The 18,161-nt window shown below is 35.2% G+C and overlaps 1 protein-coding gene across 6 annotated transcripts in view; it reads left to right on the forward strand.

The window, feature by feature from the left end:
• The first annotated feature begins 10,612 nt into the window (after window positions 1-10,612).
• Window positions 10,613-18,161, forward strand: part of ATP2B2 (ATPase plasma membrane Ca2+ transporting 2) — a 141,925-nt gene continuing 134,376 nt past the window's right edge. For all 6 annotated transcript variants that reach the window (XM_088134107.1, XM_025164224.2, XM_025164225.2 and 3 more), the window contains exon 1: window positions 10,613-11,045. In XM_088134107.1, the coding sequence (XP_087990233.1) occupies window positions 10,847-11,045 (199 nt within the window). In that variant the 5' untranslated portion in view covers window positions 10,613-10,846. The remainder of the gene's footprint in view (window positions 11,046-18,161) is intronic.

The following is an 18,161-nucleotide window of genomic DNA, read 5'->3' on the forward strand; positions in this document are numbered from 1 at the left end:
AAATATTGGAATTAAACAAACGGACCTGAACTTCATGGGAATGTTATTTGTTTAGCAATAAAGAGCATAGACAATTGGTAGATTTCACAAGATAAAGGTAATATGAGCCAGATTGTGATGGTGACTGTAACTATGGAGTACCATTTGAGATGAAAATTTTGGTTATAATGTACAGAGGGAACAATGGAAAAATATGTGGTTGAAAAGATTGAAATTCACACTGTGTTATAATTTTAAAGAGAACTTTTACAAAATGATGTACCATTGGTATATGAAACCAAAAAATTACCTAGAATGTATAAAGATATTTCAAATTGTGTTGGAAATGTGAACAACAAGAAGGGTCATTTTACCATGCTTGGTTGATGTGCCAAAAAGCTAGAAGATTTTGGGTTCAAATGCATACACTAATTCAGAGGATTTTAAATATTAATATACAACTGAAACTAGAACCTTTCCTCTTGGAACTGATGGATAAACCATTGGAAAAAAGTCATGGAACTTTGTTTATATATATGATAACTGCAGTGAGATTATTGCATGCACAAAGATGGAAATATATGGACAATAACAGTGGTTGGTGAAGATGATAGAACTTGCTGAGATGGCCAAATTGACCTTTTTGATTACAGAAAAGACAATATCTATATTTACTGCTGTTTAGAAACCTCTTATGGACTTTTTGCATAAAAAGACAAAAATAAACCTATGATCTATGGTTTTGACAATTGATTGGATAGATTATAGAAAGAAGAATCACACTGTAACTTTAGAGAAAGAGGTAAATCTACAATTGTATTTATAACTGCTGTAAAGAAGATTGTAAGCCACTTCTTTATATCTTTTTTCTTTTCTATTTTTCTTCTACCTTTTTTTTTCTTTTGGACTTTAGCTTTCTCTTTTATTTCTTTATTTTTTCCTTCTTACTTTATTTTAGTTTGTATTGATTTTTACTCTTGTTTTTAAAACTTTAAATAAAATTATATTTTAAAAAATACGCCACAAGCTAGGACTTGGTAGAAGCAATGAAAGCCTTGGAAAAGATTCAGATGCTGTGATGTGGCTATATCTAAAAAGATCATGCAGGCAATGGTTTTCCTGGTGACACTCTGTGGAAGCATAATTTGGACTTTGAAAAGGAGGATAGAAAGAGTATGACCTTTGGTGTTGGAGAACTCCTGAGTGCACCATAGATAGCCAAGAAACAAACGATTGGGTCATGGAACAAATCTTTCAGAGTTCTTACTTGAGGCACAAATGACCAGACTCAAATTATTACATTTTGGGTACATTATATGAAGACCTAACTCTCTCTGGAGAGTCTATAATGCTAATGGAAGAAAAAAGAACAAAGAGGTTGACCAGCAGCAAGATGGATGGACTCAGTTATAATGGTAACAGGTGAAGATCTGAAGGACCAGCTTGGAGACTGAGTATCCTGGAAAAAAAAAATGTGGTCATTAAGAGTCCACACTGACTTGATGGTACATAATCAATTAAAAATCTCTAGAATTTTATATTGTAGGATTTCATTTTTCGAAATTTGGAAAATTGCCAATTTTATGTGTAGATCTTGTTAGTTTTTATGTTATTTCAGTGTTCGGTTGATTATATTATGATTTTATTGTGAGCTTCCTGGAGTCCTAGGAGGAAGCAGATATAAATAAATGTAATAAACAAATAAAGAAATGCTCCTACATTTTATGAAGGGATTATACTTGTCACTGAGCAAGAGTATTGGGGGTAGTGCTAGTTTCATTTGTAATACACTGCTAGATTCATGAACTCTTCATACAGATTGCATATCTGGTTCTATCGGAACCTAAAGTTTATAGTCAACAGATAATACTAGTTGTGTTCTGCACTTTTACCATATTGGAATATGCCTTACCAAACCACTGTATATTATCTTCCTAAGGTAATGTGATTTAGAGAATTCCAACTGTCCCTTAAACATTAGTAAGAGGTATATAGATTTGTAATAAAAATACCCTTTTTTGTTGGTTAATATTTAATTGGAGCTCAAATAAAATATTAATCAGGAAAATTATTTTGTAGCATGTGAGAAGACAGCATCATTGCATAATGTTGGCTGCCAAAAATGACATGGTACTTTTGGAAGAGATAGAACAAATATTGGTAGAATGATGGACACATGAATGAAACAAATTCTCTTGAAATTGAAATTCTATATGGAAAAAAAAAATCCTGTGAAAACATAGGGTGCAGTGTTAATTCTTGCTTGCTGGAGGCACCATATCTAATCAGATACAGTAGCTACTTCTGAGTCTATCCCAGCAAGAATTTTCATCAAAGAGAGATTCATAGTAGAACAACTACTAAGATTAGTGAATTATGGCATAAAAATAACATACCTTAAAGGTGAAGTAATGCAAATGAAGGAAGGAGCTGTGGTTGCAGCCCAGCTCTAAGGTAAAAACTCTTGTTACATCAAATATTTTTCTGACATTGATGCCACCATTTGTATCTAATATATATTTGTCTATCTGTCTGCCTGTCTCTCTCTGCTATCTATCATCTATGTCTTCTACATTAATTTCATTACATTTAACAGACACTGGAGTTTTTTTTCCCCCATGCTACAGTAAATATTTCAGACCCTCATGAAATAGTAAAGCTTTTGGACTTAGTGATATCTTGCAACCTAATCACATTGCCCCAACCTTCTCTCCAAAATATCCATTTAAAAGTATAAATAGATGAGTGTGAACTGGAGATGACCCTACAGGTCTCTGACTATGTTGTCCAGTGTAAATTGTTTCTGTACATTCTGTATGCTAAAGGGCAGCTTGATGAGGTGGGGGGTATGGCAAATTAGATAGGGAAAATGGTAAGAAAAATAGGAAGGTAAAACATCCATCCTCACATATTTTACCTAAATGGATTAACAGCTATGTTTGTATGATTTGAATTTGTTGTTTTTTAAAAAAAAAAAGCTGCAGAAGATTCTGATCATGTTTTTCCCAAATAGTGTCCAGCTGAGACCTTACCATCAACTATGCTTCTGGTATTCCTCTCTCTCCTACAACATACACATAGACACACAAACACATCAACAGTGTTAGTCTATCATTTTTATTAAAACTTTTAAACAAGAAGATAAAAACTAATGCCAACTAATATAAGTAAGGAAGAAAAAAGAAAAAGGAAGAAATCAAGAAGCAAAAAGTGCAAGAAAAGAAAAAAGTTGAATAATAGAAAAGAAAGAAAAAAAGATATAAAGAAGTGGCTTCCGATAATCTTTACAGCAATTATGAGTACAAATATATTTTAACCTCTCTAAAGTTACATCATATTACTCTTCTTTCTAGAATCTATCCTATCTAATCATCAAAACCATAAATCACAAGTTCATTTTTTCCCCATTTTTATGCAAAAAATCCATAAGAGGCTTACAGCCACCAATAAATGTAGATAATGTCTTCTCTCTAATCAAAGAAGTCAATTTATCCATTTCAGCAAAATCTGTCAACTTCACTAACCATTCCTCCATAGTGGGTAGTGTCAGATCTTTCCATCTCTATGCATGTAGTAATCTCGCCACAGTAATCATGTACTGAAATAATCTTCCATGGCTTTTTTCTAACCATTTATCCATTAGTCCTAAAAGGAAAAGTTCTGGCTTCAATTGAATATTGTTCTTTAAAATCCTCTGTATCAAAGTATGCATTTGAATCCAAATTTTTTAGCTTTTTTACATGTCCACCAAGCATGATAAAATATTCCTTCATGCTGTTCACATTTCCAACATACATCTGAAGTGCCTTTATACATTCTAGATAATTTCTCTGGCATCACGTATTAACCATACATCATTTTATAAAAAATCTCTTTGAGATCATATAAATTTCAAACCTGTTAACCACATATTTTCCCAATGATCCATCTGTATATTATAACCAAAATTCTTAGCCCATTTTATTATACATTCTTTAACCTGTTCTTCCTCTGTTTCAAATTTCAATAAAAGTTTGTACATTTAAGCAGTTAGATGTTCATCATCAGTACACAATTGTATTTCAAATTCTTTCTTACTTTGCTTTATACAATAAGTCTTTTTATCCATTTAAATCATTCAGATAACTAACAATATTAATTACTCTCTTGATTTGATTTTAAATTCCCCTTGATAGTTTTCCAATAAATCCCGGTACGTCAACCATTTATCTTTGTCTGCTGTTTCTCTTCTATAATATGCTTCTTGAGCTGAGATCCATAAAGGTGTTTTGGGGCACAATTTCAGATTTGGTAAACCCAATTGTCCTCTTTTCTTTGCACTTGTAATACTTTATATTTAACTCGTTTTTTTCCCTTGCCATATAAATGTAGATATATCTTTTTGCCATTGTTTAAATGGTACATCCATTGTCAAAACAAGTATTGTCTGAAACAAAAACATCATTTTTGGGGAAACATTCATTTTTATGACAGAAATTCTCCCCAACAGTGATAATTTTAATTTCTGCGATCTTAACATGTCCTTCTTAATTTCAGTCCATGTCTTAATATAATTATTTTGAAATAACATACAATTCATATTTGTCATAGTAATATCCAAGCATTTTACTTTTTTCTCAATCTTAAAACCAGTTTTCTCCATCAGTTCTGTTTGATCTTCTAAACTGCATATTTTTTTGTTAACACCTTTGTCTTCTGATTATTAATCTTGAAACCTGCTAATATACCAATGTCCTTTAATTTTCCCATTAAGACTTCTACTCCCTCTAGTGGATCTTCTAAAATTGACACCAGATGCCCTTAACCTATAAATTTCTTTTTAAATCTTAACTCCCATAATTCTCTGATCTTGTCTTATGTCTCTATTCAATACCTCAAGAACCAAAATGAACAAAAGTGGAGACAGTGGACATCCTTGTCTTGTCCCTTTTTGAATCTCACAAAGTTTTGTTAGTTCTCCATTAACAATTATTTGTGCTTTCTTAGAAGCATAAATCAACTTTACCCATTTAATAAAATTATCTCCAAGGTTTATATGTTCCAGAACTCCAAACAAAAAAAAATCTAATTCAAATTGTCAAAGGCCTTCTCTGCATCTAAGAATATCAATGCAGCTTATTTTTCATTATGTTGCTCCAAGTATTCCAAAATATTCAAAACATTTCTAATATTATTTTGTAGTCTGTTAAACCTGCATTGATCTTCATGAATAAAATCCTGTAAAATTATTGTCAACTTTTCAGCCAAGATGCGGTAAACAGTATATAATCATTGTTCAATAAAGATATTGGTCAATAGTTTCTTGTTAAAGTCAAATCTTGTCCCTCTTTAGGTATTTTATTCCTTTCCAACTATCAGGAACCTTTCCATTCTGCAAATATATTCATCGTTTGTTGTAAAGGTTGTAAAAGCTCATCTTCAAAACATTTATAGTAAGAGGTCAGCAACCCATCTGGACCAGGTATCTTTCCTGTTTTAGTTTTTTGATAGCTTCTCACAGCTCCCTTATTGTTATAGGTCCATTCAAAATTTGTCTCTGATGTCTGTAATCTTTGGTAAATTCTATTTGTGGAAGCATTCATCCATGTTTTCCAAGGAAATTTCTTGACCTTTATATAAGGTAATATAATACTTATGAAACACTTTTTGCATATTCACATTATCTGTTATTACACTATTCCCTTCTTCTAACTTTAATATCACTTTCTTTTCTTTTTCCTTTTGCAACTTGTATGCTAACCATCTCCCCGGCTTATTGTCAAACTCAAAATTTCTTTGTTTTGCATAGTTCATCTTTGTTTCCATCTCTCTCACTGTTAACATAGATATTTGCCTCTGTAGAAGCTTAATTTGATAAATTATAGTTCTCATCCCTGGAGATTTTTAAAATTCTTCTTCCTTTTTTTAAATCTCACCCTAATAATTTGTATTTTCTCTTGCCTTTTCTTTTTAAATTCACTTTTGTGTTGTATAAAATATTCTCTTACAAAAGTTTTACTTGCATCCCAAACCATCCTTACTTCTTGTAGAGAAGATTGTATTGTCGAAGGCTTTCACGGCCGGCATACGATGGCTGGTGTGGGTCTTCCGGGCTGTGTGGCTGTGTTCTGGAAGTTTTGTTTCCTAACGTTTCGCCAGCACCTGTGATTGGCATCTTCAGAGTGCAGGAGCACAGACAAGAGCAGTTCTCTTTGTGCCCAGGGTGATGTGACCCTTTTGTGGGTATTTATAAAGATCTGAGGGGGAGGAAGGGGGATTGGGGGGTGGGGGGGTGGATTACTGAGTGGCTGCTTGTTTTGGTGTCAGAATCTGTGTGTATCTTCCTGGGGATTAGGCAGGGTTTTTTCTTCTATTGAATTGTTAACGAGGGGCTGCTGGGGGTGATTAGCAAGTTCATTGTGTGAACTGTTCACATGTCCTGGTGGTTGAGCTGAGTTTGTTGACCTTTTGCAGGCTGTATTTTTCAGGATTGGTAGCCAGGTTTTGTTGATTTTTAGACTCTCCTCTTTTTTATTGAAACTGTGCTGGTGTTTGTGAATCTCAGTGGCTTCCCGGTATACCCTGGTATAGTGGCTGTTGGTATTGTCCAGTATCTCTGTGTTTTCAAATAGGATTTTGTGTCCAGTGTGCTTGAGAGCATGTTCAGCTACTGCAGATTTTTCTGGTTGCTGTAGTCTGCAGTGTCTTTCGTGTTCTTTTATCCTGGTATGGATGCTACGTTTTGTGGTCCCGATGTATACTTGCCCGCAACTGCATGGTATGCGGTATACTCCTGCGGCGGTGAGGGGATCCCTTTTGTCTTTTGCTGATTTTAGCACTTCTTGTACTTTTCTGGTGGGTCTGAAGATTGTTTGGAAATTGTGTTTTTCCATCAGTTTTCCCATGCGGCCTGTGACCCCTTTGATACAGGGCAGAAATACTTTGTTGGTGGGTGGCTGTTTTTCTTCTTTAGTCGCATGTTGTTTTCTTGGTTTGATGGCTCTTTTTATTTCATTCTTGGAGTAGCCATTCTCTTGTAGGACCCAATTAAGGTGGTTAAGTTCAGAGTTTAGGAATTGGGTTTCGCAGATCCATTTTGAAAAACGGGCTTTAGAAACCGCACCCGTTACCCCAACAGTCTGGTTCCAATTTGTGGATGACACCTTCACAATTTGGAGTCAGGATGAAGAAGACCTAGAGAAGTTCCTGAACCACCTAAACAGCGTCCACCCCAATATACAATTCACCATGGAAAAAGAAGTGGACGGCCAACTTCCATTTCTAGACACATTGGTCATACGCAAACCAGACCTCAAATTAGGACACAAAGTCTACAGAAAACCCACCCACACAGACCGGTACCTACACAAAAACTCCAACTACCACCCACGTCAGAAAAGAGGCATTATCAAAACCCTCATGGATCGTGCCAATCGGATCTTTCTTGTAGACAAATCATACATTGTTTTAACTTTTTCAAATAATGATTTTTTTTCTTTTGAGGGGCATTTGCCCCATTTATATTCCACATTAAGCATTTATAATCCATAATTAATCCAAGATTTTGGAAAAGTCAATACCTGTAGTGCCCAATGTGGAATCCTCCTCAGTGTCTTGTATCTGTTGTGGCACTTGTTTAGCTTCATCTGTCATTGTCACTACCCTTTGTGTCTCCTCCAGTTCTTCTTTAATTTTTTTTCAAAAAATCTCTTCCTTTTTGTACAGAGTTCAGTCTAAATCTCTGTTGTTTAAAAGTAAAAATCACCTCTTCCAACTTGCACCATCTAATTTTCTTCTGTTTAAGTTTGTCTGTCAGGAAAAAAACTCTTTTCTCTTGCATAATATTCTAATTGGAATTTCCTTAAGTACAGTTACATCTGTATTATCAGTCCTCAATCTAATATTAAAATGCTCCTGTAGAACTTTGTCTCTTGTCTTCTTCCTGACAAAGTGCACAAGGATATCCCTTGGAACATTTCTCAACTTTGTAAAATGTGTGTTGATCCTATAGACTGTATCAATCTCTGCATCAGTATTATCTTCCTCCCAATCCAGGAAATCAGACAAAGACTTAACAAACTTTTCTCTAATATCCTCTGTGCATTCTTCTGGAATTGGTCTAAATCTTAAGCAAAATTCTTTTTCTCTCAGTTCTAATAATGCCAAATTGTCCAAATCCTTCTCCATCTCTCTATTTATAACTTCTGTCTTGCTTTTCAAGTCTTCCACTTTGTCAGTAATTTGTTTTAAGTCTGCAACCAGTTGCCCTATAGATTCTTCAATTTTCCTAACTTCTTCTTTCAGATCTTTTTTCATATCTGCAAATCTTTCTTCCATTTCCTTTTTAATTATTGCAGTCATCTTTTTACCAAATTCTTCAAACAATTTCTGCAATAACTCTGGTGAGATGCCATTATCTGTGAGTTGTTCCAGTAAACCCCTATATCCTTGTCCCAATTTGGCAGCTTTCCTTGTTGCCATGATAAGAAAGTGAAAGTATGTCAATTACTATGGTGAAAGTAAAAGTCAGGCTGCTTCCCCTCCCTCCCTCCCTCTCTGTTTTGCTTCTCTCTATTTTTAAAACCTTAGTCCCAATTGGCTCTCCATAGTCACAGTCACAGTCACAGTCACACAGTCTGGCTCATATTACACTTATCTTTTTGTTTTGTAAAATCTAACAACTATCTGCTATCCTTAAAAATAATTCACATTCCCATGAAGGTCCGGTCTATTAGTCTAATTTATTTTCAAAGGTACTTTCATCATAAAAAAAAAAAATCTTCCATTTCATAAAATTACTGTCCCCCTTTTCCATTTGAAACATTCTTAGATCATAATCTTGTTAAGCTTTTTGCTTTTAAATTAAAATCCTTTAAAATAATGCTTTTCCCCCTCTTCTTAATTTCAAAAAGAAGGCACTCACCAAGAGACTGTGATCTCACTACTGTTCAGAATCTCTCTCTTAGGTTGTAAAGCAATTAAATCATAAAGTGATTAAGAAGGTGATGAGGCTTTTGTCGGTCAAACATCCATAAAGGCTGCACAGCAATTTAGGGCACGTTGTAAATCCCTCAACTCCCAAGCTGCTCAACCCGCTATTGACCACAAGGAAGTAAATTCCTGTGATCTCATGAAGAGCAGCTCTTCTGGAGCACATGTGGGTGATCCCCTGATTTCTCCTTCCTCTGGAGAAATTTCTGTCAGCCAGAACTGTCTCCTCGCTGGCAATTCCACTTCTGTGCTGTCCAGCTTGCAGAGCTGCTCACAGAGATGTCTAACCAGCCATGACACTTCACCCGGAAGCCACACATCAACACTGTTAAGAGATGTAACATGTGACATATCTGAATTGCAGGAAATATGAGGATGTGCAAACAGAAGAGGAAACAGCTTCTGTAATAATTTCCAGTTTTTGATTAAATGTCACAATAAGGCTCAGCTTCATGGTGATCTTTGCTGATCTCAGAAAGTTGAAGAGGGTCAGACTTGGTTAGTACTTGGATGGAAGACATCCAGAGATTCTAGGGCTTTAGGTTAAATTGGGAAATTTAAAAAAATCTTCAAGAAAGAAACAGTAAACTACTTCTGTATTGTCACTAAGAAAATAGCATAGACATATCCATATAATCTCTAGGAGTCAAGATCAGCTTGAAGGAGACTGCTTTTTAAAAACCTCAGGATTAAATGAAATAGTTGATAAAATAGTACCTTAGAGGTTTGCACACATTTATTCAGACTTTATATTCAGCCACTGATGTGGACAGAGCACATTAGTAAGTATATCTGGGAAACACAATTTCATTATGTGTTGTTAAATTGCTGCATCTTGTAATTTACCTGTGAATATTCCTGAACATTGTACATTAAAACCAGGTAGGCATGTTTGCCTGTTTGGGGTTTGCAAGAAATGTTCAGTTTTTCATGCTATGGTTATCAGATAATAAGTGGTGCTGAAAGAGAGCAACTTTTTCTATTTGTATGATCAAAAGGACTTGGTATTCAGCTTAAAGCATTCAGGTACTTTTTAGCTCCCTCTTTGCGTTTGTGTTTATCACCATAGGCTGTCAATGCTGCAAAGCTTAATATATTTAAATGTATTCAAGGTTGGAAATGAAAATGTTCCTTTTCCAATTTTATTTTCCTTGCAATGAAAAATAGTTTCTATAATGGATGAAAACATAAGTTAATAGTGCTCAATTAATTTTTATTAGTCATAGTCTTTAAGAGATGGTGGGGTTTGTTTGGACTTTTTTTGTTGTTGTTCTTGTCAGATGAAAGATTGATACAGCAGTTTGAACAAGAGTTCCTACCAGAGGCACATCTAGGCTGTTGGACTAATGGCTTATTTATTAATATTCATGAGCCATCTCATTTAGCTGGTGCTCTTGGGACTTGATTAAAGTAAGACTGTTACAATAGCTTCTGAAGCTGGAAAGAGTGCTGTGGGCAACACAGCCAGTACAGCAAGAATCTGGGGAGACATCTTTGTAAGACTGTTAGAAACTCTTCTGGGTTAAAGTTGTACTATTCAACCTCATTTCAGAGTGATGTGATGAAATGAATTTCTGCATGTCTGGCTTATTCTTTTAATGCATGTTTTGGATTTTTTTCTTAAGGTCTGAAAGAAGAAATGACCATGTAGATGCCAACTGCCTGGGTACAGCATAATGGGAAGGAGTGAATGGAGTGGAACTGGTCTGCAATCTTGAAAACAGCCATCTTGTGGACTATCACCTGGTGGGAGACATTTCTGTCATTCATTGCTTACTCTGCTCATGTTACTGTACACATAAAGTGGATTTGTTCTTAGGCTGGAATTTGAGGTTCTACTCTTACAAATTTTTAATTTGTACATAGCACATTGAACAGAGCAATATTATCAGCAGCAATGGGTGACATGACAAACAGCGATTTTTATTCAAAGAACCAAAGAAATGAGGCCAACCATGCAGGAGAATTTGGGTGTACACTCCAGGAGCTGCGTTCTCTTATGGAACTCCGAGGAATGGAAGCAGTGGTAAAAATTAAAGATACGTATGGGGACACAGAGGGCCTCTGTAGACACTTGAAGACTTCACCAATAGAAGGTAGGCAGTATTACTGTTTTTCTTTTCTAAATTAGCAACAGAGATTTGGTATCATGGTACGTAAAATATCTTTTTAACCCTCTTTAAGCTGAGTTCATCTAGTAGATTTTGAGTTGCATAAGTGTGGTGTGTCTAACTTGGAAAAGAAAATTGCACAAGGGAAGAACTTCAACAAAGAGATTGGAGCACAGTGAGACAACTCGCTGTTAAAACTTCTGTAGTGTGAAAATACAAAAATAGTACTGCTCTTTAAAGTTGTTAAATATGCTAATTTGATTTTTTAAAGGAGGAATATTTTTAAAGGAATATATAAGAAAAATTCTTGAAGATTTTCCAGTTATCTCCAATGCCATATATATATTGGTACTGCATTTATGCTTCGGTAGGGCATTTTTTTAAAAAAAATCATTCTTACAGTTCTCTGGTTCTTGATAGAGATATATCATCTTTCTGTCTGAGTTTGTTTTGTATATGTGAAACATTGCACCAGTGTCTGTGTTACACTATCACCGGAGTCATATAAAATCCTTTCAGTGTTCATTATTTATCTGTGCTTAAAAACTTTATTCAGGAAATAGCTTAATTAACAAATCAGGAAAGCTATAATGCCAGATAGGCATGGGAGAATACATCTGTTTCATTTTTAATAGCATGAACTAGTTTGTTCCATTAAATGTTCATATCTTTACAAAAATAATTTATCCACATTTCTGTATTCAATTTATTCTAACACACATGTTTTTCAAGCACTTTCCCCTAATACATAAGATAAAATATCACTTTTGCAATTTTTATAATGTGCAAGGTGGGTAGACTCAGTCACAGTGGCAATGAGCGCATTGCTGGGAGACCTGAAAGACCAAGTTAAAGTCAGATTATTGTCATGGAGAAAATCTGTCTATGTGGTCACTAAAAGTCAACAATGACTTGATGGCATATAATGAATTGATTTTATAATGTATGCATTTTTATCAAAATCATTTTGCAAGCGTTAGAAGGATTATATATAAAGTTTGCAATTTATAACGATATTTTTATATATTCACACTCATGTTCTAAGCAGCTCATGACCCTGCACGTGTAATGTTTCTGAATCATGGGCATTGCATTTTGTGATATTAGGTTCCTGAGGTGATTGACAATGATCAGTCACTCTAGAAAGTGTAAACTGACAAAACTGATTTCGTATATTAATAAAATTGATTTTCTACAGGATGGTAAAATTTTGGTTTAAAATTGATAGAAAACAATTTCAAATCATTTTGCTTTATGGTTGGGCTATAAAATGAATGAAATATTTGTGGAGCCATTCGGATTGTCAAAGTAACATTCATTCCGATGTACAACAAGGCATTCTGAAGTGATGCAAATTTGGGGATTTTATAGATATTTTGAACAGTTGAGTTTGGATTCAGAATTGTGCTCTGGAATTAAGGATAGGATGTCAAGTTTTTGCCGATTCCTTTCCCCATGAGAATTCTGCTGTAGAGATGCAGAACAAAATAAGGACTGCATTTGTAGTTAAAGAGGAAAAGAAGAATTAACAAAGATCTCTTCCCTGCATTTATTCTTAGTGGAGAGTCTGTTGGATCACGGTGCCTTCAGTTGATAGTGATTTCCATTAGTACAAAAGACCATATTAACCCCAATCATTTCTCATAGCCTGAAGTACACAATTCTGTGTATGATAGTTTTCAGTGTAAGACATTATGAAAATTCAGTATCATCTGCAAATCCACAGATTTACCCATTCCTGACATAGGAGATGGAGGAAAAAACAATTCCTTGATAGCAGAAATAGTGCATATGTTTTATGCCATCTGAGAGATAAGGTGCTGTAAAATCAAAAACATTTAGCATTCGGATTCAGTCCAGTCCTGCACATGTTTTCTGAGGCAAACCCTACCATATTAGACTTACTGTGTGTGCTCAGTGATAATAGTAACAGCTTTGAAACATGTAGGAAATACATGGGAAATGTACATTCTTGAGTTCATTTTTTCAGTAATATACAGTTGAGGATACATTGATGGAGCAGTTTCAGTAGAATTATGAAATGTATGGAAGAGGCAGTGATAAATAAATGTATGCTGTTTAGTAAATCATACCATTTAGTCTGTTATACACATTTTGCTATAATATAAAATAAAGGGAAAACGTCTCATTTAAATTAACAACACCTCCTGATCATTATGTGTCCACACTTATGTTGTTTGCTTGGCAACTGTATGATGTGGTTTGCCATGGAAATTTTCCAGAACTTTTTCTTTTTCTTTTTTTAAATTTCCCAGTCCAGCCTACATCTCGGGGATTTTTTGTGGTTTCCCATCTAGGTACTGTATAACCAGGTTCAATCCTGCTTGCTTTTCTGAGATCAGCCACCTGCTATGACATATAATAAGAAACTCACATTTCAGGACTATCATATAAAGCTAGATTCTGCCCTTTCAGTATAGTGACACATAGTAAATAGAAAAAAGAAAATAAGCATCTTCTTACTTAAACACAGCCAAGAGATAGCCACAAGCTTGTTTCTGTAAATCAGAAGGTAAGGAAGTAGGTGCAGTTGTAAGCTCAGGACTAAAGGAAATTAATAATAGGTAATTGGATTGATTGATTGATTGAGTTTATGTACTCCTGGACTCAGAAAATGACTTCATCATTAAAACATCATTAAACATCATAAAAAACCAAAAACCAATGAAAGTACAAACCTATGATAATACTGTAGGAATTGCTAGCCTGATCTCCAGAGGGAGGCTGTTGCATAATATGGGGGATATAGTGTAACTGAAAATCATTGCCTGCAAGCTGTAGCTCCCTTTCACTGGCATAGTGCGATGGAATGTCTAAGAGATCCCGAAACCCAGAAGGGGGAACAGGAATGTTACAGGAGGGAACAGGACCATTACCGAAAAGGTTCCTTAGTCCAGGGGAGTGGGGGAACATGAGAAAGAGACTCAGAGTAATTACGCTAGGTATAAGCTGAACTGGAGAATTGCTTTGGCAGGCTTTCAAGATTTTGCTATATTACCCTACTAACAATAAGTATCATTCCAGAAATCCAAGTAATCCTTGTTTTTTTATTTTTCCAGCATCAAAGGACTTGCATGGATAGGGGCATTAAAAGATGTTGAGGGCAAGTCCAAATTGGATCAGTTGGATGGGCTACTTCTGTTTCTGTCATGAAACAAGAATAAAATAATCCAATAGGGAGTGATGAACAATTTTAAAATAATGGGTGGGGGAGACTCATGCACTGGAAGAAACTTTCTCCACTCTATTCAATATATCAGATAATGTTAATGTACTGCACATTTTTCATCAACTGTTTAATTCATATGCTGTATTTAAATCTGGCATATCAATTTTATTCTCATTTTTCTGAATTAGATAGTAGCATAACTTTTTTTGGTCATAATCTTCTACAAATTATAGTATAATAATATTAGAAACAAGGGATGTGGAAAGCAGATGAGTTCTTCCTACTTTAATATTTTGCTTTTGGGTTACTTTCTCTGTGGCACTATTTTTTAAATTAAAAATTGTTTTATAAAAACTTCTGGATGTAATAGGTAATTGACAGGTTGCATGGAATTCCCAAACCTCTTTTTTATGGTGTCAGTCTCACAACACCCCATCAAAATTCAGCAGTATATCATATACCTATATACTTTATTATGGCCAATGACAAGAAACAAAAAATACTACTACAATGACTAGAAAAAATACTACTAAAATAAAATAAAACATTCAGTAACATCCAGGTGATCAGCAAGTAAACTGACCTATAAATATGGAGGACCTTGCATCAGCCAGATGCTTCCCCAAAACCCTGTCACCCAGCTCCTGCTTTTCTGTGGCAAGCTGTTTACGTCCATCTGGAATTCAATATAATTTAATTTTTGCAGAAATACATATATTGTCATGATCAGTACCTCAAAGATCATGTAGACCTTTGCTGATTACCCATATATCATAAGGTTTTTTTTCAATGATACAATTCCAACTTAATGGAAAAACATCAGCCATTCATGAAGTTGTGGGAGACTCTGGTTCTGCAACTTTTTGCCTCAAGCAGGCACTGTGTCACATAACTCATAAACCCTGGAGCTTGAAGCACATTTTCTATTAGGACCTTGGGTGGGGTGGAATGGGGCTCAAGCAGTTTATATTCATCCACTGCTGCATAGCCTGTAGCGCTCTTTGGCCCAATTCTGGACAATGTGAGCTGCAGATTCTCCCCCCAAAGATATCACAGTATTCAGTGACATCCAAACAGGCAGTCAGGTGAGTCAAAACAGGCAGTGAGATCAAAACTCTGTCCCTTTGTACTTGGATGCAATGCTGACATATATAGAAAAGGGGCAGAGCTTAGATGGTCTTGCTATAACTGCCATCTTGCCTGTTTTGCCCTCCTCCTACCTCCTGGCAGACACTGCAAATACTGTTGATACTTTGGATGAAAATGTGAGTATAGCAGTTCAAATAATGAGACAAAATCAGAGCATTAGTTATCAGAGAGGTGCTGCGTTATATGTATAGTCAGGTGTGTGAACCAGTATTGGGCAATGCTTAGATTGTTGTCCTTGAATCAGAAAGAGTCTAATTCTCATTCTGGTTCAGCTGTGCAATTCACTGGGTAAGCTTGAATCACTAGCCTAGCCTATCTCTCAGTGACAAACGGGGGAATCCAAGCTCTTAGGGGCCCATGTGAGAAACAAATGGTATTAAATAAATAATCTTCATCTTCCATCTTCATATCTATGGGAGGGCAGCTTCTATTTCCATTTCTGGCTTCTAAGTGACCCAAACAATTAATCTTAAGAGGGAAAGGTTGGTAGCTCTATTTAAATGGCTAGTTTATTTTGCCTCTCTCACTTTGGTGTGAGTATATGTGGGAGCAGGCAGAGAATGAGAAGCATTTGTATTTAATTAAGAAAAATGTCCTCAGCTTTGTTAACTCATATACTGTAGTAGTGGATTCTAGCATTGGGCAGAGCATTGAACTAGATAATTTTCAAGGTTAGGGTTAGGCTCAACCTTAACCTTAACCCTTTTCAACCGTTGCATTCTGTGGCTCTATAATTTGAAAGCAAGATGTTCCTCCATTGTATTAATGTTTAGATTAATTGGGTGAATGAAGTGTATGTGAAGAATTAATTTCAACCTTTTGTTGTTTTAAAGAATAAGGACAGCTTGTATTTAGATGTACCCTAAGTAGAAATAAGTTTATGTTAAAGTAAACTGAGGTCTTTAAATGCTTGCTGCAATGTGTTAATAAAAATGGGCAAATTGAGGAAGATCAGATTTTTTTTCCCAAAGGACTTGAGACCTTTCATGAGATCCAAGTATTTGAAGAACTAATTAGGCAATTTGTAGCTCATTTTTATTTGAATTTTCAAGGAGAATACATTTGAAAAGGTGCTGTAATTTTGGGAGGTAATACCATAAATGGCCTCTAGAAACAAATATCTTGAAGAGTGCACCAATAGTTTCCAGGCAACGGTGAAATCTATTAGCAAGTCAAAATAGAATTTGATTGCATGTAGAAAGGCATGGACTTGTTGTAGTAAAGATGTACTATATGTCTGCTGTTCTTACTTTTTATAAATTTATTTTAAATATTTTATAGGCTTTTGTTGATGATAAAAATCTTTTTTCACAATTGCTTCCAGTAACTAATATAAACTTAATTAAACAAATAATAAACAATCCTCCAAACAAAATTAACCATAAATATAAAAACAAAGAAAAGTTGCAGTTAAAAAGCAAACCCAAACATTATCCTATTGCAATAGAACAGTCTAGTATAGCAGCTGAATAAAATACCCTCCGCATCTAAATAATTTACTAATTGCAACCAAATGATTTGGCTGGAAAAACAAATGCCTTTTTAGGACTCTTGTAAAGATTGTAATAGTAGGCTTGTTATTTTCCAATGAGCCCTATCCACCACGCTGTAGGAACAGCCCTCTCCCGTCTATTCCTGTCATTAGCAGGATTTCGGGGACTAATGTCACAGTGTGGTCAGCTTCATATAAGTGAAAAGAATCCTTCAGATAACTTGATCCCATTTGAAGCAGGAGTAGGTAGCCTTTTTACTCCCAGGTAATATGTTCCCAGATAGGCAATGTACAGGAAAGGAGAGCAATTCACATATGTCACTGAGCTTCGTTTGGTTTTGGCCGAGCATGTGGGTTGTATAGTTTTAATTTAGCATGTCATGTGAAACCAATTCTGGTTAATTTATACACCATTTAAAAAAAATCAATTTTGTGTAATTGTGTAATTTTTCTAAGCATCTGTGATTAGACTCACCTCAGACCTCTTTTTTCTTTACGTGCATGGCATCCAGAATAGTATTGAAATGAATTTGCTTTCTCAAAACATTGCTTTGTGTCATTTAATATTAAGTATTTGTTTCATAAATTATCTTTTTATTGAGAAATGAAAATGGTCTCTTAGAAGGCGGCTGGAAAATCACTGGCCTTCACAATCATTTTAATTCATGTCAAAGTATTTAATATCAGATAATGTTTAACTGGCAGGTAATGAAATGTATGTTTTCTTTTAGCATTGAGAACATGCATTGGAAGTAGAAAGTGGCAGTTCTACTCTACTCTCCTATCCTGCCCAGAAGTATCTAACAGCCAGCTGGGATGGGGCCTAAGGCCAGAGTCCAAGGGTACTTGGAGGTCCAGATACGGGATTTACGACATATTACGGCTTGTACACATTCAAAAACTATAAAGTCGAGCCCTGGCAATTTCTTTCAGATGTATATTACCTTCAAATGCAATTCTACTGCTAGTTTTGCAAAAAAGCAGATGTTCTTCCAAAGGATGCACCAGATGAATGAAAGATTCCCCCCCACACACACACACACACAATGATACAAGGAAACTTGGCTGTACACTGCATGCTTGCCTAAGTTATTATCCCATTATTTACTCTGGCTTTCTCATAATTTTAGCACAGCAGTCCATAAACTTATGTAGAATATTGCTTTAGTTAATGTTATACAGAACTGTTCATATGTCCAGTGTGATAAAACATTCGTTTCCACTTCTGACAGTAATATTACAGAGGTCTTGTAAGACTTTGATATAGGGC

The sequence above is a fragment of the Python bivittatus genome, unplaced genomic scaffold, assembly GCF_059951505.1.
Source record: "Python bivittatus isolate LINGU-HERP-01145 unplaced genomic scaffold, Pbiv_v1 ctg000080_np1212, whole genome shotgun sequence".
NCBI classification, from domain to species: domain Eukaryota; kingdom Metazoa; phylum Chordata; class Lepidosauria; order Squamata; family Pythonidae; genus Python; species Python bivittatus.